The 25,814-nt window shown below is 35.2% G+C and overlaps 1 protein-coding gene across 1 annotated transcript in view; it reads right to left on the reverse strand.

The window, feature by feature from the left end:
* Positions 1-25,814, reverse strand: part of LOC133847367 (GATA zinc finger domain-containing protein 21-like) — a 70,619-nt gene that overhangs the window by 23,840 nt on the left and 20,965 nt on the right. Inside the window, exon 2 of the mRNA XM_062282353.1 lies at positions 21,112-21,128. Within this exon, the coding sequence (XP_062138337.1) occupies positions 21,112-21,128 (17 nt within the window). The remainder of the gene's footprint in view (positions 1-21,111; positions 21,129-25,814) is intronic.

Consider the following 25,814-nt stretch of genomic DNA (forward strand, 5'->3'; position numbering starts at 1 on the left):
AGGCATTCCTTACTTTGTGTCCATGAGCATTCTAAGGAAACGCAATCGAATGCTAAGATCACGCATGCGCCCCATGTTCCGCATGGAATCTCGCATTCGTAATGACAGCGACAACGATGACAACGAAGAGCAAAAGGAAAGCCAAGAATTCTCAAATGAAGCTGATCAGAAAACAATCTAACAAGCAATCACACAATTAATGATATGAGAAATGCATTTTCGCTATACTTGAATTTTAGAAACAAAATATGGAAATTTCGATAAACTTCGATTGAAGAATATTTTCATATCTCTTCAATTATTTACAATGTTACAAATATTACAAATATGCATGCATGTATAAATAAAACGAACTTGGCGTCTTCAAATTCAACTATATTATGATTTATACAACATTATTTTGAATAAGAATTGATATAAAACATAGAGTAGAAGCTTAACAATAATCAGTATTTTCAAGATCAAGATTCTTTTTATACAAATTCTATATATTCTAAATGCACATTTTAAACAGTCGCTGAAGCTATTAATTTAACATTTTTCAACCATTGTTCAAAGATTAACAAAAACATTTCGGAATAAATAAAGTTTGTTTTTTTGTATCGAAGCATTCAAGTTGGCCAAGCAGATGCATATTCAATTTATAGACGCGTACTTTTTTCAATCAACTTGCCACCGAATATATATTATAATTTCCGCACTAGTTCACGCAGGCCACATGAAGATGAAGATATCAAGATTATATGGTATTAAAGTATTAAACAGTCAGAATATTACCCGAGTAGAACTTGCTATTTTCAATTTTCGAGCCTGAAAGAAATTCTTATTAAACAAGTAAAAAAGCTAAACTCGAGCGAATGATAGCAAAACAGTGCGGTATTTATTTCAAAATATACCAAATTAATATACCGCTAAAATACTGAGGAAATGCCAAATGATACATTTGGTATATTTATATATTATTACTATCAAAATATACAATGGAAAATATAACAAAAAATACTGAAAATATGCCGAATGATACATTTGGTGTATTTTTATACTGAAAATATACCGAATGATACATTTGGTATATTTATATAGTATTACTATCAAAATATACCATGAAGTGTAAAATATACCAGATTGTCAGTCAAAGCAACCAAGACCCGTAGTAAGTAGATGTAGTATGAATATACCAATTATGGAAGTTGGTATATTTTAGTATTTTTGCATACGTATATTTATATATAGTACCGCACTTGCTTGCCTTTATTCGACTGTAGTTTTATTACGTTTTTTATGTTTTTAACAAAACTTTTCAGCTATCAAGTAAACACTGCGAAAGTTGTCAACTTACAGCTTCAGTCAAGTCTTGCTAAGGAAATTAAACATTGTTTAGTATTCCATTGCTCTTCAATCCTAAACAATCAATCCTAACTCAAGGTAAGTTTTTGTTCAAGAAGTTAAGAATCTATTCAAATTTTCCGGCTCAACAGAAAACAGAAAACATTATGGGCATTGCAAAGCGCAACTTGTTGTACAAGAAAAAAGGCATTCCTTACTTTGTGTCCATGAGCATTCTAAGGAAACGCAATAAAATGCTAAGATCACGCATGCGCCCCATGTTCCGCATGGAATCTCGCATTCGTAATGACAGCGACAACGATGACAACGAAGAGCAAAAGGAAAGCCAAGAATTCTCAAATGAAGCTGATCAGAAAACAATCTAACAAGCAATCACACAATTAATGATATGAGAAATGCATTTTCGCTATACTTGAATTTTAGAAACAAAATATGGAAATTTCGATAAACTTCGATTGAAGAATATTTTCATATCTCTTCAATTATTTACAATGTTACAAATATTACAAATATGCATGCATGTATAAATAAAACGAACTTGGCGTCTTCAAATTCAACTATATTATGATTTATACAACATTATTTTGAATAAGAATTGATATAAAACATAGAGTAGAAGCTTAACAATAATCAGTATTTTCAAGATCAAGATTCTTTTTATACAAATTCTATATATTCTAAATGCACATTTTAAACAGTCGCTGAAGCTATTAATTTAACATTTTTCAACCATTGTTCAAAGATTAACAAAAACATTTCGGAATAAATAAAGTTTGTTTTTTTGTATCGAAGCATTCAAGTTGGCCAAGCAGATGCATATTCAATTTATAGACGCGTACTTTTTTCAATCAACTTGCCACCGAATATATATTATAATTTCCGCACTAGTTCACGCAGGCCACATGAAGATGAAGATATCAAGATTATATGGTATTAAAGTATTAAACAGTCAGAATATTACCCGAGGAGAACTTGCTATTTTCAATTTTCGAGCCTAAAATAAGTTCTTATTAAACAAGTAAAAAAGCTAAAGTCGAGCGAATGATAGCAAAATAGTGCGGTATTAATTTCAAAATATACCAAATTAATATACCGCAAAAATACTGAAGAAATTCCAAATGATACATTTGGTATATTTATATAATATTACTATCAAATAATACCATATTAATATACCGCAAAAATACTGAAGATATGCCGAATGATACATTTGGTATATTTATATAACATTACTATCAAAATATACAATGGAAAATATACCGTATTAATATAACAAAAAATACTGACAATATGCCGAATGATACATTTGGTATATTTTTATACTGAAAATATACCGAATGATACATTTGGTATATTTATATAGTATTACTGTTAAAATATACCATGGAGTGTAAAATATACCAAATTGTCAGTCAAAGCAACTAAAACCCGTAGTAAGTAGATGTAGTATGAATATACCAATTATGGAAATTGTTATATTTTAGTATTTTTGCATACGTATATTTATATACAATATACATATACGCATATATGTTTGTATATAGTACCGCACTTGTTTGCCTTTATTCGACTGTAGTTTTTTTTAAGTTTTTTATGTTTTTAACAAAACTTTTCAGCTATCAAGTAAACACTGCGAAAGTTGTCAACTGACAGCTTCAGTCAAGTCTTGCTAAGGAAATTAAACATTGTTTAGTATTCCATTGCTCTTCAATCCTAAACAATCAATCCTAACTCTAGGTAAGTTTTTGTTCAAGAAGTTAAGAATCTATTCAAATTTTCCGGCTCAACAGAAAACAGAAAACATTATGGGCATTGCAAAGCGCAACTTGTTGTACAAGAAAAAAGGCATTCCTTACTTTGTGTCCATGAGCATTCTAAGGAAACGCAATAAAATGCTAAGATCACGCATGCGCCCAATGTTCCGCTTGGAATCTCGCATTCGTAATGACAGCGACAACGATGACAACGAAGAGCAGAAGGAAAGCCAAGAATTCTCAAATGAAGCTGATCAGAAAACAATCTAACAAGCAATCACACAATTAATGACATGAGAAATGCATTTTCGCTATACTTGAATTTTAGAAACAAAATATGGAAATTTCGATAAACTTCGATTGAAGAATATTTTCATATCTCTTCAATTATTTACAATGTTTTCAAATATGCATGCATGTATAAATAAAACGAACTTGGCGTCATCAAATTCACCTATATTATGATTTATATTAAATTATTTTGAATAAGAATTGATATAAAACATAGAGTAGAAGCTTAACAAAAATCTGTATTTTCAAGATCGAGATTCTTTTTATACAAATTTTATATTTTCTTAATGCACATTCAAAACAGTCGCTGAAGCTATTAATTTAACAAATACATTTCGGAATAAATAAAGTTTGGTTTTTTTTTGTTTGTTTGTATCGAAGCATTCAAGTTGGCCAAGAATCAACGTTAAAAATGTTGTTGGCATCTAAGTAAGCCAGACAAAGCAGTCAAGCTGGATAACAAGTGTTAACTTGCTTTTAAGAAATACTAAATAATACTAAAATATTTAATAATAAGTTATATATACTGTAAAATTATATTTGTAATAGAAAAAATAATGAAATATAAAATTGAAAATAAAAAACATTCAAAATATCGATATCAAAATGAGTATTGCGGTGTTCAATCACAAAAATGTTCAGTCATAATTTGTTGCACAAATCAATGTTTGAGCGTTTTGATGGCTTATCAATCGATGAGGAGGATTGCATGTACCATATCTGGTTTCTGGCAATTCGATAGATTTAACAAAGTTTGCAGCACGAATCCAAGCTGAGTCGATCAGCAGCAAAACGTCGAGTGAAGTCGTTTAGTGCATGCTTCAATGGATTTGCCTCTGCACAGGTTTGCTTAATAGACATATTCACATAATCCACACAAAAACACATAAGTGTGTGTGTGTGTGTGTGTTAGTTATAGACAGGCATCAATATCAATGAGCCACATGAAGCCGAGTCATTATGGTTGGCATTCGCTTTGAATCTAAACATTGCATAACCTTCGACACGAACTAACGATGCATCCACACAGTGCCATCAACATGGCACTGCAGTGCCCTCTTCCTCCCTTCCCCCTCGCACACCCTTTCATATATATACTAGCACTCTCTGTCCCTTTCTCGCTTCCTTTTTGTAAGCTGTGGCATCGCTCTCGCTCTCGCTCTGTGCTCTGTGCTCTTATCCATTTCATCACGCACAAACAATTCCCAGCATATTGCGCTTGCTTTATGGCAATCACCCGAGACACACACACACACACACACACACACACACACACATACATAGATACATACTAGCACACTCGCCCACTTGGTGTGCATAAGTTAAATTATGCGAGAGCAGCAACAACGACAACGACAACGAGAACGGCAACAAATCGCAATTTCAGCGCTCGATAAGCAACACAGCAACAGCGAGCAAATCGTAGGTGTCAATGCCATCAAACTTGCCACCTCTTCCCCATCTGGTGGCATGCCACACGCAAACTGCATGCATATGCAGCAAGTGGTAAGTAAGTTTGTTTGTTTGTTTCGTCTGTCTGTCTGTCTGTCTGTGTATATCTCTGATGTAGGCCAAGCACGCCAACACACAATAGAATGCTCTCTCGCTTCCTCCCTCTCTCTCTCTCTCTCTCTCTCGCTCTCACTGCCCCTCTCTCTCTTTCGCTGTCTCCTGAGGGAGCTTGGCTTTTCTCCATTCGAGTTGCCGTTGAATAAATGTCAGCTTCCGCGAATTTTGCAATTTGAAAGCCACACAAATCACAAGAGCAACAGCAGAAACAACAACGAGAAAAACAACAACGAGAACAACAACAACGAGAACAACAACAGCGAGAGCAACAATACCGAAAACAACAGCAACAACGAGAATGAGCAGCAGAAGCAACAACGAAAACAATAACACCGAGAACAACAACAACGAGAACGAGCAGCAGCAAAAACAACGAGAGCAACAACAGCGAATACAACAACAACGAGAACAACAAAAAACAAGTAAGAAAGCTACAGTCGAGTATACTCGACTGTGAGATACCCGCTACGCATTTTTAGTAAAGGCAAAATATTGCGGTATTATTTTCAAAATATACCGAAAATACTAAAAATACTAAAAATATACCAAATAGTGTGTTTGGTATATCGATATAGTACACCATTCAAAATATACCATAGACGTCACAATGTGCTAGATTGTCGGCCAAAGCAACTAAGAGCCCTAGTAAGTAGGCGTTTTTGCCCATACGAAAATATTTCATTAATAACTTCCACAATTTTTATCTGATAGCAACCAAATTTTCAGGAATCATAACTACTATATAAATTATTGTATATACCAATTCTAGCTTTAAAATTACGCTTGTTATTCGATTTTTTTAAATTGCGGGGGCGGAAGTGGGCGTGGCAAACATTTGAAATAAACTTGATCTGCGTGCAAACATAACAAATGCTGTCGAAAAAAAATTATAGCTCTATCTCTTATAGTCTCTGAGATCTAGGTGTTCATACGGACAGACGGACAGACGGACATGGCTATATTGTCTCGGCTGTTGACACTAATCAAGAATATATATACTTTGTAGGGTCGGAGATGCCTCCTTCTACCTGTTATATACATTTCCTGCCGGCACAAAGTTATAATACCCTTCTACCCTACGGGTAGCGGGTATAAAAAGAACAAAGAATGGATCTAGTCAGCCTAGAAATAGAACTGAAAGTCAACAAAACAAGAGGTGCCCAGTTTGCCAGTTTGCATACAAATGTTGCCATTTTTCCCACACACACTCAGCTAGCTCTCGCTGCCTCTCCCTCTCTCCCGCACTATTCCCCTCTCTCTCTCTCTCTCTCGCTCTTAACAAAATTGTTGAGCTGGACAACACACAACAGACGCGTGTACGTTGCCTGTGTTCGCCATCAACTATCATGTTATTCAACAGCCTTCAGCTTTATATACACATATCCAACTGTCTGTCTTCCTCTTGCTCTTCTTCATCGTGCGTCCTTCGTCCTGCCACCTGTCAGCCTACCTCAACCTGACATCGTAGCCCAAGTCTTTTCGCTCATTTGTCTTGGCAGCTGTCTGCAGCTCACTGTTGCTTAACCCCCAGCAGCGACACGCATTGCAATTAGACGTTGTCTTCGCTGGCGCACGCTGCGTATGAGCAATGCGATTATTGATAATCGACTACTTGTATTGTTGTTGTTGCCTCAGCACACTCATAATCAGACTAAGCAGCTAACTATAGCCATTGTTGTAACCAGTTGCAATCAAAAGCGGCTTAAGAGCTTCAAGCAAGCAAAGCAGGTTAAAGCTGATCAAATTAGATATTCAACTCGGTCAAGCGCTCTTCAAATTGAACGAAACTAATCAGTGAAACACATTTAAACTAGCAATATGTCATAATAATACATTGAATTAAACTGAAAGCTATAAAATTCAACAAAGTAATTAATAATCTGATATTGAACTGACAATAACTAAGTATAACTCTCTTTAGTACTCCAAACTCTATTTACTGTAATACTAAATAATACTTTTAAATTCCAAATATTTCATAATCACAAACAATATTAACCTAAATTATATTTCTCTTTCTCCCTTCGCAGCTTTTGTCACAGATTTTGATTGCATTTTCCATTGGCTGTCTCATAATTTGCAGCTCATTTAATTCAGCTGATGAGAGCAAAGCTTGTTCAGCTGGCTTGCTGCGTGGTTTACGATCTCTGACTCTTGGCCATCTCTTGCTCTGACTACCAATTAATCATAATAACCAACTCATTAAGCCGCATCATTGCAATCTGCTTCGCAGAGCAGTTCTCTCTTTCATCTCTCACTCACTCTCTCTCTCTCTTTGTACTTTCAATTTTTGTTGTGCTTGTTGTTTGTAATTTTTTCAACTCAAGTTAAGATTTTATTTGCTGTCGCATTTTGCATTGTTTTCCTGCTTGTTTTAATATAAATACATATATCTATTTTTTTCTTCTTTTATATTATTTTTTTTTCTTTTTTTTTGTACTTTTCTTGTGTTGTGCTTTGCTTTGCTCATTAGTGAACGTCGCTGCCCGGGGACTCCCCGAGCAAAGCCACAACGAACACTTCTCTCATTCCCTGGCAATACACTTGCTGCGGGTCTAACGAAAATGTGATGAAGCTCGCAAATAATAATCTTTCTTTTTACTCTTTCAGATATCAAATCTATTAGAGAGAGACAGGCAGAGAGCGAAATATTGCAAGAGGGAAGGAACTTAGAAATATTCTTATTATTTATTCATAGTAAATAGAGTTCAAAGTGTTAAAAAGACTTGTAGTTATGTCTATTTTATTTGCTGTAAGAAACTTCGATAGAACTAAATGAATATTATGCGAAATGCTACATTCTGTAAACCTAATGTGCAATTATATATATTAGTGTGACAGTATTTGCTAACCTATATTCGCCTAAATTTGTCACAATCAAGTAGTAAAATCTTATCGAGACATTTAGCTTTTTAATAGGACTACTTAGATACGAAATTAAAATTAAATTGCGAAAATCCAATTAGTCTACTTTCTACTCTTCTTGATCAAACATCAGTGTGACCGTATTACCCAAACTCTGTTTACCTAAATGTATCACGACAAAGTGGAGAAATCTAATCTGAAACTGCAGTTGAACATCGTCACTTAAAGATTCAATTTAAACGCAAACTTTAAGAACTTTTTTAGATTTTTAAATATTTTTGAAATTATAGATTATTATAATTACCCCATAACTAATTAAAAGTACATATAACTATAATTAAAAGCGATTAAACAAATTCAAAAATTTTTTTAGAATTTTTGAAGTGTTTAAAAGCGTTTAAAGTAATATATAGTAGTATTAATAGTCAAAACCTTTTTCTTTAGAGTATTTGCTATTCGACTTGCTTCATTTGTGTGCATTACTTTCTTGTTGTCTTCCTCTTCTTGCTGTTAATCGCAAACATTCGCTTAACATTTGTTGCTGCTGTCCCTAGAATTTTCTTTTTGTTGTGCTCTCTCTCTTTCCTCCCGTATTTTTTCTGCTTGCCACATTTTGCAATTTGATTAATTTATGTTGCACGTTGCTTGGGTTAAATGCCAACCTAGCGACCAGCAGCAACAGCAACAGCAACAGCAGCAGCAACAACAACAACAGCGGCAACCACGCGCCTGCAGTGGCAATTAAAGCGAGGCAGCAACAAACATCTATCACGTTTCCCCCTGCTTAGTCAGGTTGAAGTCCTAGTTCGCGCCTCCCTCCACGTTCCCTCCCCTCCCCTTCCCACCACACAAACGTTGGTAATCGATAACTGTGATGCTGAGAAATGTCAAAAGAGAAAGAGAGAGAAAGAGAGAGATGCGTGTGTATTGCTTTGCTGCTCGCTACTTGAGCTGTCATCAAAAGCTGCTCAATTTTTGATTTTGATTTTGATTTTGATTTTGGTTATTGTGAGTTTGCCTTCCCCTTCCTCCCACTTCCCCTCACCCTCCCCCAGCTTCTACTTTACTGATTGCGCGCTTCGACAACAACAACAAGATTTCCCCTTTTGCGCGTTTATCAATTTCCGTCATCAAGAGCAGCGATGACGACGACGACGACGACGACGCTGGCATCAATGTTGTTGTCCTTCCTTTTGCTGCTTCTCCATTTCTCCACTTCTCACATCTTGAGATTCGGCTTCAGCTTCAGCTTCAGCGCAATTGGATTGCTTCACTGCTAGTCTAAAACTTGGGCCTCTTTTTTTTTTGCGTTTGCTTTTTGCGTTTGGGTCTTTTGGGTTCGACATCTCCACTGTGTGTGTGTGTGTGTGTGTGTGTGTGTGTGTGTGTGTTATCCTTTTGCCGATTGCCGCAAGCGTGCGTCAAGTGTCGTTGTACAGCGCATATCCTGCCGCGCGTCCTGTCGAGCCTGCCTGCCTGCTTGCCTGCCATCCTAACAACGTTCTCAGCATTTCATTTTCGATACCCTTATCGAGCAACTGCCGCCTCAATTGTGTAGCACAAGTTGTTGTGCAGCTGACAGACTCTGCCACAAGTTGCACGACCGACTAATCGTTTAGCAAAGTCGCCTCTTTTTTGAGTACTGCTATAAGTTGTCCTTTTTTCTAGGCTTAATTATATAACACACTCGATAGAATTTCACATCAAAGTATTCATCATCATTGGTGTTCTTTTTAAACAAGTTCCCTTTCATTAGGTTATCTACAATGTCACTTTTATACCAATTGAAATATAGAATATCCCTTAAATGAATTTAACATTAATTTTTAGACATATAATATGTTCAATCTTCTTATGAATTTCCAAAGAGCCTAAAAGTTATTAAAATAATGCTCAACATTTTAATAAACATTTTGAAAATGTTTATCAATTTCTTATGAAATTTTGAACAACTTAAAATCTATTAAATAATTGCTCAAAAATAAAAAATAAAAAATAAATAAAATTTTTAGAATTTTTACAAAATTTGAAAGCTTTTAAATTAATATTATTATTACTGGCGGAATTATAGAAAATGAAATGAACATTTTCACACATGTGTAAAAACTTCTTATGAATATTTGAAGAGCTCAAAAATTTGAAAACAATTTAAATAGTTGAACACAACTTTTTATAATTTTTAAAGAATTTGAAAACGTTCAGAATTTTACTAGCTGAATTATTGAAAAGCTTGAAATAAATTTAACATTTCAATTTCATAGAACGTTTTGACACATATGTATATAGAACTTTCTTATGAATATTTAAAGATCCAAAGAGCTGTTAAATTAATGCTCAACATTTCAATTAACATTTTATATAAATGTGAAAAAGTTGTTGGGACTTTTAAAGAGCTTTTAATCTTTTAGAGTAATGTTATTATTACCAATTGAATTATAGAAAATCTGTGAACGTATTTGAAAACATTTTTCTGATATTTCACATAGAAAAATATATTTCATATAGAAAATCTGAAAACTATTGTTTGCAATTTCAATTAACATGTTTAACACTTATAATATTCTAAAGCTTCTTGTAGCCAGCCAAAAAAGCAATTGCAAAAAAAAATGCTCAATATTTCATTCTTAAGCAAACTCTAATCATTAAATAAATGTTAAATAATCTATGCCAAATTGTGTTTTTCTATTAATTTCTTAACTTTTTCTCATAATATAGTAAAGCAAGTAAATTCTTCTAACACTTGTCGAAATTTTAAATATAAATCCCATCAAACTTGAAATATAAAAAGTTACTAAAGCATATCAAATATGAGCCGAATAGTTTTGCAGTCCTTGCTTGAGAACTAGTGAAATAATGTCAAATATATCTAACCTTTTTTAATAAATCAAATATCAAATAATTTATGTATGTTTGTACTTAACTTATTCTTGTAATGTATTCAAATTATTAATTTCAAATAATAATAATAATAGCTCGCACTGTAAAGAGTATTTGGCAGTCGTTGACGCCATGTGCCAAACAATACAACTTGTCTTCATTTTCAGAGAACGATTTTGTTTTGTTTTTTTTTTCTGAAGCTGTTGTTGTTGTTGGCGGTGGCGGTGGCATAACTTGTATGGCCTTTGCCATCCGTGGTGCAGCATCTGGCCATTATTAGCCCTAGCTTTAGCTTCAGATCGATCCTGGGGGAGCTGTTAAAGCGGTCGCCAATCCTTTTGCCTTTTGCCTTTCGCCTTTCGCTTTTTCGCTCTGCCTTCAGCCTCATGCAGATGCCATAGAAAACTGCAAGTCGCTTTTGCCACCTTGTCGTGGCCTTTTGTGCATAACGCTTTATGCTTTATCCACTTGAACTCTTTCAGTTTTTTATCTATTAAATCATGATTGGCTACAATTTATACAAGTGGCAAGCTCGCAGAGAGAATCGTCTTTGGAGTGTGTTTGCTAGCTCAGCGCTCTAAGGAGCTAAGGACTGGCTCCATGTGCTTCAAATTGTCCTGGGGATCAACGGACAACAACAACAACGGACAACAACAACGGACAACAACAACAATAAGCAAGAACAACAATAAGCATTTCCACTCGAATGTTATAGCTGGGGTCTCGTTTTCGTTGCCATATCGCGACCGCGTCTTTGCTTTCTACTTTAACCCCATTTCTTATATTCTTCGTTGTTGCTGCTGTTTTTTTTTTTTATTAGTCATAGCGCCGCGTTGTGGCACATTCATTGGCTGGCATTCAGTCATGCGTCGCTTTGTGTTATTCATTTTTATTTTTATTTCCCTTATTCTTGTTTTTTTTCGTTTTTCGTTTTTGGCATCGCCTTCAGCAACTGCTTCAACATCAGATTCAACTTCAACTTCAACTTCAACTACAGCTTAAGCTAAGGCGAAGCCAGAGCTTCAGGTTCATTGAAATTCCAATGCTAAGGGTTCCATTTCGTTTGCTTTGATTGCTTTTGCTTTCGCAGCATATTCCTATTCTATCCTATTTCCCATCTTATGCGATGCCAGCACGTCATTTGAGCCACACACACACACACACACACACACACACACAGAGAAAAAAAAGGCAAAGCAAAGACGTCGACGACAAACTCAGTCACTTCGCGCCAACTGCAGCTGTTTGCCACTTCCTGTCAGCTGTCACTCCAAAGCCAAAACCAAAAAAATAGATGCGAAATAGACAGAGAGATCGCTCCACTCACACATACAAAAATACACACATACATACATATATACATATCGCACTGTCAATATTAAATGCCAATTGTCTCGCTCGCTTTTGTCTCTCCATCTCTCTGGGAGAGAGATATGTCAATTACTTTCCCCAATGCGCTGAAAGAATCCAGTTCCATCAATCTCATATCGATGAAGTTGTTATAGCTACATCACTACAGCTAATCAATCAGACATTCAACAGCTAAATACGAGTAACAACAAAATTCCTGAACTAGATTATACTTGAAATGTGCATGAATGGAATGTAGTAAATGATTATTATTATTATTATTATTATTATTATTATATATATATATATATATATTATATATATATATATATATATATATATATATATTATATTATTATTATTATTATTATTATTATTATTATTATTATTATTATTATTATCATTATCATTATCATTATCATTATCATTATCATTATCATTATCATTATCATTATCATTATCATTATCATTATCATTATCATTATCATTATCATTATCATTATCATTATCATTATCATTATCATTATCATTATCATTATCATTATCATTATCATTATTATTATTACTATTATTTTCCATTCGTTTTAAATAGTTCACAACATCTCAGACCATAGTTGTTAATCAAAAATGAAAACATAATACCAATTAACTAACTAAGCCTAGATTATTAATTTCATTACTGTGAAATTCTTTCCGTATCAAAACTAAATTCGTTACCAATTAATACATGTGGAACTGGCTCGAATAATTTTGTAATTATTATTGAGCAAATATTAGTCAGATTATTAATTTGTGTTGCAAATGAACAGCGAAATTCGATATTAAGTTCATCAAGTTTGTTAGTTCATCTACGATGCATTTCAATTTGGCAAATATGAAATATCAATTATATAGTATAAAACAAGTGATGCATAATGAAGTTATGTTTTAAAGCGAATGCATCAATCAGATTGAGTGATTGACCGATTGAGCAGTAACTTTATGGCCAAAAGTTGTCGCAACTCTCAAAGTATTTTGTGGGTAGATGCAATGATAATATTTGATTGTCTTAGCAAAGACCAGTTCACAAACTAATCAAATATTTGCTCAATTATAACTAGACACATGCACACACACACACACACACACACACACACACGTAGACTAATGTGTGTGGCATCTATTGTGTGGTTCATGCCTCTGTGGAGTATTGTTCAAATTCATGGGATGGTTACGATGATTGAGTAGCAATTCCGTTTGCCTGCACTATATGTATGTGTGTGTGTGTGTGTGTGTGTGTGTGTGTGTGTGTGTGTGTGTGTGTGTGTGTGTATGTGTGTGTGTGCGCACTTTAATTGAAACGAATGACCACAGCTTCGATGTGTATATGTGTGTATGAGTGTGCATATATTAATAATGTCAGCCACAATTTTATGTTTTACGTTTCATTCCATGCCATTTCATTTTATTGTTCATTTCTCCCTTGTGTGTGTTACCCCGCTAACCTCCAACCCTCCCCTCTCTACCCCTCAACACATCTACCTCAGGCCGTTGGTTTAGTCCCAGTCCCAGTCCCAGTCCCAGAGTCATTGTCATGTCAGTTGGCATTATTCGCATTACAATATTATGAATTTAATATGCTGCAGCCAGCGAGTGAGCGATTGAAAATAGAGCGAGAACAATAAATAAATACCACTAAATATTAAATATTGATACAACAAGCAAACAGTTCGTCATTCACTTTGACAGTCACTCAGTCTCTCAGTCAGTCAGTCAACCACTTGGACTCAATTTTAATGCCAGCGTAATGTCAATTTTTATTAATCAAAAAAAGCCGCAGGCGGAGGCTGCCAACTGCAACTGCAAATGCAGGAATATCAAAAGCGAGAGCTGCCTTTATCCTCAACAGTAAGAAAAGGCGCAAGCTCTAAAAATACCCTGTAATTGACTTTTAAAAGGCTGTTAAGAAAAATATTCACAACAAAGAAATGTTGGCAGCCATAGATTTTCATTGATTTTTGCAAGAATATTCAACAAAATGCTCATTACAAAATATACATTTTCAGTTAATGGATTGCAAGAATTTATTAAACTACTTCTCATTTTATAATGGATATCATTTCTCAACATGCTCTGCTATCATTCTGCTTTTTACAGAGTAATATCTTAACTCATACTTCAAGTAAGCTAAAAATTAATTTGATTCGAATTATTTTCTTTTATAATGTACTTATTGGTTAGAAAATCTCTACAAGCTTTCTTCTGCTAACAGGGTATAGCAAATAGTCTGTTTTAGGTAATTACTTTTGCAAAAAATACCCTGTAATTGCATTAATACTTTGAGAGTTGAAACGAATTATTGAAATCTATGTAGCAGCATTTATTTTCATTATTAGTTTAATTTTAGAAAGAATTCTTAGGTTAGGCAAGCTGATTACAGAGTATAGAAATAAAACGTATTCTATAAAAGTTACTGATTAAATGAGTTCATTTAGTTTAGACTGCAGCACCTTATGTGTTTCGAAAAAGAAAAAGATAGAATAAGTTGGGCATGCAAAAACACTTCTGCTCTTTTCTATGAAACTGCTTAGAAACAAAATATAATCTATAATTCCGTTAATGGATTCTTTACTGATTTAAAAAGTTAATTTTGCTTCGACTGCATCACATTGCTTGTTTTTATGAAACTTCGCAAAAGCACAAATAAATTGAGCATGCTCCGCTAGCATTCTGCTGCTTACAGGGTATATCAAATAGTCTGTCATATATGAATAAAGATTTGCCATTTATATTGCGTTGTATTTTGTAGTTTGAATTTACATAGCTTAAACAACACCACATTATTTTACAGGGTATGTACAATTGTTGATACTTCATTCAGCATAAAGTGCAGCATCTCCTGCTGACCAGGCTGGCTAATTGAAAATGTCATATTCGTAAATGCGAGACACACACACAGACACAGAGATGCGACGTAAATAAATGTGAAAGAATAATGTGTGAAATGAGAAGCTTTGGCTTGTCACACGTGTCGTATGAGTGATGTGCTTAATGCTTAAATCGTCTTCTGCACTTGATGCATTTTATTGCCACATTGCTGGCTAATTATGGCACATCAACGGTAACTTTATCGTTAATCAAGGCTCTTCACACAAACACACACACATACACATTTGCGTGAATGTGTATTTGATTACCTCACACAGATACACGCTGCGCATGTGTGTGTGTGTGTGTGTGTGTGAGTGGCAATCATGAAGCTCATTCGATCGTGCAATGAATAATTTCCGCTTTAATAAATTTTACAACACAAAATGCGATTTGCAATATGATTTTAGCAGCAACCAAACACACATCACATCACCTTGCTTCACACACACACACACACACACTCACACACACACATACAGATGCATAAGTGCTCGCACATATTCATAAATGATTCATATTTTATTATAGCGTATACGCCACATGTCCCAAACTCGACTCGACTCGACTAGATTCGATGCCAAACCAATGGAAAATTGAATAAAATGTTGTAGAAATAATTTAAAGGGTTGCATTTCATTTGCCAGCCATTTGCTTCTTCGCATCTTTTGGGTTTAACCAACAACAACAAGATAACGACAATCTGATGTGTGTAACAAAAAGAAAACAAACATAAAGTAGCTCCATTAGCCTCATCAAGTTCAAAACTTCTTCTTCCCCAACTTGTTGCTGAAGTAAAATGAGTAAGAGCAACATTTTTTTTACAACCGAAAATAAGTACTATTATCAATAGAATCTTGAATCATCATGTTAAAATAGAACTCAGGGGATAAATTTCTAAATCAAGATCAAAATTCGACTATAATTGTAGATTAATTGATGATGATGATGATTCTTGATATTCAAAAATGTATATTCTTAAGAATATGCCATATTGAAGCCGAAAAGAAAAGTCTAAAATTTAGATTGTTTAAACTAACCCCAAAAAATGATAATTGAGAAGAGCTACAAGCTCTCAATTTTTGTATCTTTCTTTTTCTCTGTCTTTTTCTTACACTCTCTTTATCTCCCTCTCGCTCTCTCGCTGCCTCTGTCTACCTCTATGTGACTCTTTCTCTCTCATTCTCCTTCTGCTCCCCCTTGCTGCATCTGTATGTCTCTCTTTTTCTTTTTCTGTCTCTCTCTCTCTCTCTCTCTATCTCTTTTTCTCCCTCATTCTCTTGCTTGCTCTGTCTCACTGTATCTCTTTCTCCTTCTATCTCTCTTTGTCTCTCAGTATCTTTCTCTCTCTCTCTCTCTCTCTCTCTCTCTCTCTCTCTCTCTTCTCTCTATCTCTCTACCTTTCTCTCTGATTCTCTCGCTCATTCTCTTGCTCTTTTTCTTTCTTTTTCTTTTTTTGTCTCTGTGTCTCTCTCTCTCTCCCTCTCTTTTGTCTCACCTTTTGGTTCTGTCTCTTTCTCTTCCTCTCTTTATTTCCCTCACTCGCGTTTTCTCTCTTTTTCTTTATCTCTATCTCTTTCTCATTCTCTCGCTCTTGCTCTGTCTCACTTTGCCTCTCTCTTCTTGTTTCTCTATTTCTCTCTCTGTCTCTTAGTATATTTCTCTCTCTCTCTGATTCTCTCTCTCATTCTCTTGCTCTTTTTCTCTCTCTCTCTCTCTCTCTCTCCCTCTCTTTCTTTCTTTCTGTGTGTGTCTCTCTCTCTCCCTCCCTCTCTTTTGTCTCACCTTTTGACTCTGTCTCTTTCTCTCTCATTCTCCTCCTGCTCCCCCTTGCTGCATCTGTCTCTCTTTTTCTTTCTCTGTCTCTCTCTCTCTCTCTCTCTCCATATATCTATTTTTCTCCCTCATTCTCTTGCTTGCTCTGTCTCACTGTATCTCTTTCTCCTTCTATCTCTCTTTGTCTCTCAGTATCTTTCTCTCTCTCTCTCTCTCTCTCTCTCTGATTCTCTCGCTCATTCTCTAGCTCTCTTTTTCTTTTTCTGTCTGTGTGTCTATCTCTCTCTCCCTGTCTTTTGTCTCACCTTTTGGTTGTGTCTCTTTCTCTTCCTCTCTTTATTTGCCTCACTCTCGTATTCTCTTTCTTTCTTTCTCTCAATACTCTCCCTTTCTCTCTCTTCCTCTCTCTTATTATACAGACTAATTAATTTTGCCAATGACTTGTAGTAATAAAAAAGTTCGAAGCTACGTTCATAACTCAAAATTTCTGTTTACTAACAACGCTCAATTATTTGTTTTCTCTACGCAACGCTAAGAAAAACCACAATTTTGATATCTTCACCATTTTTGGCATCTGAGAAATAAGATGGTTTGAAGCTCTCCTTATCAGACGCTTAAATAAACTACAGCAAAAGTCATGCGTTTTAAATAAACAGCAACATTTGTTTTTATGTTTTTTTGGCACACTTCACAAATAGCTTTTATACCACAGTGCATGTGTATGTGTGTGTGTGTTTGTGTCTCTGTTTCGTTCGTGACTTTTTCACCTGCCGGTAAATAATAACTTGACCATTTTTATTGCACTTTTCCCCAACACACTCGGAAAAGTGAGGAAGGAAGGAAGGAAGGAAGAGGCGAAAAGGAATGTCGCATCGAAAATAGTTGTTCGCCATTTGGGCGCCATAATTTTTATGCTCTTCTTTCTCGCCTCCAGACTCGAACTCCTTTTGATGGTGGGGGTGGGGGAGGCGACTCCCACATATCACATGCATAAGTTATGAACTTTGAAGGAGAGTGGACCAAAAGACGAAAAAGCACTCGACACCCGGCACCCGGCACTTTGGCACTTGGCTTGAAGAGAGTTTTAAGCACGCGCCGCGTTTGCCAAATGCAAAACAGAAAACCAAACCAAACCAAACCGAACCGAACCGAAACCCAAAAAGGAAGAGGAGCAGAGTCAGCAACTATACTATATATAGAGAGATGTATGTAACCGAAACCGAACCTTATGGGCCATTATATATTCTGAGCAAGCACTGCGACACCTTGACGCTGAGGTTGGGGATCGAGAGAGAGAGAGAGAGAGAGTGAAGGAAAGAGCATATAAAATATTATTCCACTGGCAACTCGCAACTCCAAGATAAACACACTTCACACTTGGCCCCTTGACTTGATTGTTATACAGCGTTCTCTTTCTTATTCTGTCTTCTTCTCTCTCACACACTCTGAGAAGAACATTTCCCTATGTGACTATGGAATATTTTTGGACATTACTTTTGCCATTTGCACTTTAATTAAATTGCAAATATTTTCGCATTGTCGTTGATGACCATCGACAATGATGCTGGCTGGGGATCGAGGGGGGAAGGGAGGTGGAAATTGAAATCAAATAAATTGACGCACATGAATTTACATTTCATAGCCGGCTGGCTGCACAAGCAAATTTCTCTCTGCTCTGCTCTGCTCTGTGTTCTGTATTCTGTGCTGACTGTAAATTCAATTTTCAATTGAGACATCGTTTTCCCACTTTCTCTGCATTCAGTTATTTGAAATACTCTTCTCATAAAAACAACACACACACACACACAGACACAACCACAACAGACTATTCACAATTTTAAATGTATTCACAAGTGCAAATTCAAAATATTCGAATAGTTTCATGAATTACGGTATCTTAATTAAAAGTATATTGTATAATACAATGCCACAGTGCAAATAAACTCTGCCTTTAACGTGCTACATTCCTTTTCTCTTTTCTCTCTTTTCAAATGCATATTTACAATTTAACATTTTTTCCAATATTCTACCTAAAAGTTGAACTTTTCAATTTTCTTATGAAATGTTGTTGTTTTTTTTTTTAGCTGAAATAATCATAAATTTATGCATCATTTTGCACAGCAAATATAAGCAAAATTCTGCAAGCGAACCATTTCAATATTTGCATTTCAATAAAAGAGTTTTAAGACGTGCGAATGAATAACTAAAGTAAGCAATATAATCAAAAACAAATACTAAAACATGTGAGCAGTATTTTTTTCAATGAGCAACTTGCAAGGTAAATAAAAAAAATTTATCAATAACTACGAAAAATTCAAGTTTCTTTGACTATAAAATACAAATAATACTATAAAATAAAAATAATCAAACACTTGCTTTCATTATGAAAGCTGCAAAGGAAATTAAAAATTGAATGTGAGAAAAAAGCACAACACTACGGTATATTTCTAAAAAATATACCAAATAAAATATACCGAAAAATTACTGAAATAACCTAGTATTCAGTATAAAGAATAATATAAATATAATATACCAAAGTTATATACCGAGAAAATACTGAAATATACTAGTGATCAGTATAATATGCCGAAAATACCGAAATATACTAGTTTTTAGTACAATATGCAAAAAATTCAAAAGATATACCATTGCTCAGAATGTATTAATATATCGAAAAAATACAAAAATGTACGAGTGCTTAGTATATTTAGTATATTTTCAGAAAAATACTGTATAGCCCTGATTTTGTTTTATTTTTTTTTTTCAAAATATACTTGTGATCAGTGGATTTTTAAATTTTCAGTATATTATTTTGGTATATTTTTAGAATAATCCCGTACAGTTTAGCTTTTTTTTTTAACCGCTACTATCTCACTTTTTGGTATATCGGTATACATTCCAAAAATATATATAGTTATTAGATGTAAAAACTTTCGCAACTCAACTTCCAATTACAATTCTCATCCCAGTCCATATTTGGTATATCGATATACTATTACGTTCGAAATATACCATAAGGTAGAAAATAGAAATCACAAGCTTGCTACTTCTAATTATAAATCTCATCGCAGTCTCTGTCAAATCTTCAAGCCCATCAGTTGTTTATTTGCATTCAAAATGCAGAGCTATTAAGTCCCTCCTCCCCTTCCCCCCCTTAAAAAGTAAATCCGAGTCATCTCCCAGACAGCGAAATGTCTCGCTCGGGTAATTATCCTTTCAACACATTTTACAAGTCCCCAGCTGTAACCTTAAGTCTGTCAGCTCAGCGAGCTTAGTTTTTACAGTCCCGAATGCAGAAAAACAAGAATTAAAAAATAAATGTCTTGGCTTTAAGTTATGTTTTCGGCCGTCTGATTCTCTTGACTTTAATTAATTCCATTTTGGCTTTTGTTGTTGCTGTTGATGTTGCTGTGCAATTTCTAATCGAAAGAACACAAAGCAAAAACACATTTTGGTAAATAATTTTTGTGTACTCGTATTTTTGTGTGTCGGATGCCTTTTGCGCACATTTCGTTGGTTAATTTCGAGGCATTATTTAAAATTTGTACGCTGGGGACAGAAATCTGGCTAATTTATAAGATTTATAAGCAAAGACCCTGTCTGTCATCATTTTTGTGTCTCTGACACCCACAACACGCTTCCTCTCCTCACTCTCTCTCTCTCTCTCACTCTCTCGCTCTCTGTTTCTACCTTTCCTTTGTCCTGGCCCATAAAGCGCTAATATGTTGTTCTTCGTCTCTGTTCCTCGATTCTGTTTCTGCTTTTGTCTTTTTGCCACAATTGCTCTAGACTTCTTTCTCTCTCTCTCTCTGTCTGTCTCTTTCTCTGCTTTGAGCATCTCGAGTCATTTCTCTGTTGTTATATTCGGTTATATAAAGTATTTTTGTGTTGTCCTCGTGAAGTGAAAGAGCTGGCACAAGTTTTCCATTTCATCCCCCGCAGCGCATAAATTAATAAAGTGTGTAATTACAAAGTTCATAAACTTCAGATACGCTCATCTGCAATACATGGCCGGAACAACACCGAAAAATATAATAACACCAACAACAACACCAACAACATCAACTACGAGGACAACCCGTAACTTGATTTGCAATTGGCGTAATACCCAAAAGTCTTAATTATTTCTGAAGCATGCTAAGCTTGGCGTTCGTTTTGTAACCTTCATACTGCAAATTTATTCTATACGAACAAAGAACCTTTAATATATTTCTGTTCCCAACTTAAACATGAAAACTTTAATAATAAATAATAATAAAAAAAAAAAAAAAACAGCAGCACTTCTCTTCAACTCAATTATGCAGCACATTTTGCAAGTAAAATGTATCTTGACTTTACACCAAATAATATATTGAAATTGTGTGTGTTTACTTACTCTGTTGTGTTAAGTGGCTGCAAGAGAAAAAAGAGAAATACATTAATTTATTAGCATGAATTTGATTATGTTTTAAAAATACTAACTATTATACAGTAAGTAAGATAATTGAATTAATTAATTACGTGATTTTTATTATACTTTGATAAAGAGAGATAAAGAAATTTTATATATGTAAATACTAGTAATTTTGCATTTAGTAGGAGAATTAAAGTAATTCATTAAATGATTTTTATCGGTCTTAGAGATATATAGAAAAATATAAAATAAATAATTTTTTTAAATTAATATTTCCTTACATCTCTCTAAGATGAAAGATGAAAACATAATTGAGAACTAAGAATTTATTCAGCAAATAAATATTCATTTATTTAAGCTCATTTCTTTCATTGTGTTGACTTCATTTGAATTCGAAACATTAACCATAATTTAAATGCTTAAGTATTTTGTGTTCTTTCCATTTACCAATTTCTCTAATCGTTGGGCAAAACAATATGTCTTCTCCTTCAATCTCAGTAAACATCATATTACGTATACGTAATATTTTCCATCTATTTTCTGATAGTTTCTAGAAATCTATGTAATTTAGTATTATTTTATTATTTCCTATTTATGCTATTTTACTTATATGACATCTGATAAAAATCTATTGTGTTCTTTAGTAAACTTAATATTACGTATACGCAATATGTTATATTTCTTTTCCATAGTTTATAATAATTCTTGTATTTTTGTATTATTAAATTATTATATTATTTTCTATTTATTTATTTTCCTATTTAAAAATAGATAAAGTTTGTTTTTTAATTTCAGTTACCATCATATAACGTATGCGTAATATTTCCTATATACATATGTATTTTCTTATGTTTATATTTTAGTATAATTATATTATTTTCCATTATTATAAAATCGGGCTGATTAAATAGAAATTAATATAATAATAATAAAATAAGATGGGAAATATTACGCATACGTAATATGATGCTTACTAAAATGTAAGAAAGAGAAATATTACACATATTTATAAAGTAATTGATATCAATTCAGTTTCCTAGAGTATTTTCAGCTTCGTCTCAGGAATTTCATCATGTAACAGAATTTTTTCTGTTGTTGTGCTGCTTCTATTTAAATTTGCCAACACTGTCGTTATTTTTGTTGCCACCCTTTGTTGTTGTTGTTGTTGTTGTTGCTTTGGCACTCAATTATTTCATTGGGGGCCGCCGACGCGTTCAGCGCTCAACATTCACCTTTGTGGCCCAAGGTGCGAATTGTTGTTGCCATTGTGCATATTTTATGAGCTAATTAACTGGCGCATTTGGCCAACGGCAACTAGCTGTTTAGCTGCTTCAACTGCTGAGGGACTGAGAGAACTGAGAACTGAGAACTGAGAGCTGAGTGCTGAGCATGAGAGATTTGCTATTCTGACTGTGATTGAGGAGATTCTGAATGAGTTGAGCTTTGGTTTTTGGGGTTTTTCCATCAACGTTTCATTTTTTTTGTTGTCTGCCATTTTTTGTTATTAATTTTCAATATGTGTCTCTCTCTCTCTCTTTCTGTCTGTCTGTCTTTACTGTAGTTGTTGCTGACACAAAAAAGTTGGCAACGTTGAGCCACGTTTGTTGTGGTTTTGTGCAACATTTTATTTAATTTCAACGCAGCCAAAAGCTGCGATTTAAATATTTAAAATTGCACACACGTGTATCTCTCGCTCTCTTTCTCTCTCTTGCACTCTAGCTGTCCGTGTCCGTGTGTGAATAATCACTAATTAAGCTGCCGCACACAACGAGAACGAGATAGAAAGAGAGAGAGCGAGAGAGAAGGCGTTAAAGACACTTTTTTACGTTGCATACTTTGCGGCGTCGCGTCGCTTGTTAAGAAAAATTACCCAACACTGACATGACTTTGCTTGCTGTCTTTGTGGGCGTGTCACCGCCCTCGCCACCACCGCCAGACACCTCAGCGTCAGCAGGAATAACAACAACAACAACAACAACATCAGCCACCTACACATGCCACCATTAGTCGCCATCCCCTCACCTCTCTCACTCTCGCACTCTCTCTCTCTCTGTCTCTGTCTTTCTCTTCGTTCTCCCTCTTTGCAGTTCCCTCTTCACTTCCGCCATCGCCGCGTGCATGTAAAACATTTCCGTTTTCCGCTACAAAAGTTTGGGCTTTGGCTTTTGTTTAATGCACCCTACACGCATCAAGTGCCGACCTCAATGCAGTCGCTCAGTTCTCACAGCCAGCTTGTAACGTTCTTACCTAAATTGCTAACAAATATTATGAGATGTCACATCTCTAATGCAGCATCATTAATGTATTGTTATAAAAAAAAGTCCCACATAATAAAAATCCCTAAATTCCAAACGCATGGGCACGCTGTTTTAAGTTATCTTTTGTTATTATGCCTTACATTCAAATATAAAATCTAGTAAAGCGATAAAATAACCAATAACATCTGGGTCTATATTTCTGTTTCTGTCACTGTTTCCCTCTCTTTCTTTAGCTCTCTCTCTAGCTCTTTCTCTCGCTTTCTCTCCATTTATATATATTTGTCTATCCCTTTCTCTATATTTCTCCCCATTTCGCTGTCTTTCTTTCTCTCTCTTTCTCTTCAATTCTCTACCTCTCTCTTTCTCTCTCTCTCTTTCCCGCATTCTCTCATGTATTGTTATCAAAAATCCCACATAATAAAAATCCCTAAATTCCAAGTGTATGGTCACACTGTTATAACCTCTTTTTTGTTATTATGCTTTACATTCATACTTTACATACTTGATTTTTCTTGAATTCGATTTAGTAATTTTTAACTCCATCTCTCAAAATTTTAATCACTTCACATCAATTTTTTTTTGGCTATATTTATGTGTACATACTTCTATTTAAGTTTTAATTAGTTTACATATATTTATGAATATAATTTGTATCCTTTATTTATATTATTGTTTTGCATTTAATTCTTTATCATATTTATATAAATTAAGTATTTTCGCAATTCTCTTCTTTCTACTCGATTTCTTCTCTTTTCCTATTTCCTAATTTGTCTTTCCTTCTTCCAGATCTTTCTTATATATTCCTTCCATTGCTTTCTCTTTTCTTCTCATAATAAATTTCTTCACTCCTTCTTTTCCTCATAGTTTTTTCCTTCTTCCAGATCTTTCTTCATCTCAGGCTCTACAACTTCTGTAACTTGTTTAATCATCTCAGCCTCTTTATTCAGCATTTGTATTTGTTTGTTCAACCTGTTTCCGCTTGACATGCTTTTCTCCAACTTTTTATCTCTTCGCCTAGCTCTAGCTGCCCTTCTCCCTTCTCCCTTACTCTCTGCTTCTACGCTTTGTTCCATCGTTCAGCTTCAGCTTCAGCTTCAGCTCAACTGCAGCGTATACGCAATTTCGTCTCGAATTCTTTGAAAAATTCATTTCTATTTATGCTTGGTTTTTTTCCGTTGTATTTTTTTTTTTTGACTTTGTTGTTGCTGTGTTGGTTGTGCGTGAAGTTGTTGTTGTTGTTGTTGTTGTTGCTGCTGCTGCTGTTGTTCGCCTTGATTGTTGTTGCTGCTGGCTTTTGGCAGAGCCGCTCAGCGAAACATCGTAAATTTGTATAATTTGAGGTTTTTGGGCAAACAACAGCAACAGCAACAACGACGACGACGACGACGCAGCACAGGAAGTAAGAGTGGGTTTAAGCGGGGGAGGATGAAGGGAGAGGATGGAGGAGGGGGGGAGGGGGGTTCCGCCTCTGCAACACGCAAACCTCCAATCGCCATCCTCATACTCATCTGGCCTGCAGCTCGCATTGTTTTGTGCAAATATGTAATTTAAATTAATTTTTGTTTTTTAAGCTTTTCATAGACGACGCCTGTTAATAAAATGTTGCTGCCACACCACATGCCACCCGCTACCCCTCCACCCCCCTCCACCCCCTGCCTTCGTCACGCTGTCGACGGCTGTGCCAAACTTTCTTCATATAAAGTTTTGGCAAAGTAAGCAGAGCAGCTGAAAGGCATTTTGCCTATTTTGAGGCTGCAGCCGGCTGAAGAGGAGACTGAGAACTGAGGGGGAAATGGGAAGGAGAATGGAAATGGAAATGGCAGTCGACTGCTGTTTGGTGCTGTCTATGATTTGTTTGCTGCAGCTGGGCGTGGCCGACAGAGGCGGACGGACGGACAGACAGACAGAGAGTGTCAGAGACGAAGCAATTGTATAATTTTCATAAATTACGCGCCATTAATTTCTGACGCAGCCATGCCTTCAGTGAAAGTGGGCGCTGCTGATGCTGCTACAGCCACGCCCACTGTCAAGCTAATGCAAACACTTGAACTGCTGACTCAGCCCAGATAGGAAGAGTGTAACAGAGACAGGCAGAGAGAGAGAGAGAGAGGGAGAACTGCAGTCAGCGACCGCATATTATTAATAAGCAGATACATTTATCTGCTTGGATTAAGTGCAGCGACGTCGACGGCGACGGCGACGCTGGCAGCGTAATCAAAATTATAAATTACATATTAAGCGACCAGAGAGAACAGCAAGGACAACAAGGACACATATCTCCAGCAGTGAGAGCGAGCTGGCAAAGGGAGTCGGAAGGGGAAGACAAATAAATGGAGTCCGAGAAGCAGCAGCAAAGAGCTTTCGCTCTATCTCTCTGTCTCCCTCACTCTTTACTCCTCTACCCTTACCCTCACCCTCTCTTCTCCA

The sequence above is a fragment of the Drosophila sulfurigaster genome, chromosome X (assembly GCF_023558435.1).
Source record: "Drosophila sulfurigaster albostrigata strain 15112-1811.04 chromosome X, ASM2355843v2, whole genome shotgun sequence".
Lineage (NCBI taxonomy): Eukaryota > Metazoa > Arthropoda > Insecta > Diptera > Drosophilidae > Drosophila > Drosophila sulfurigaster.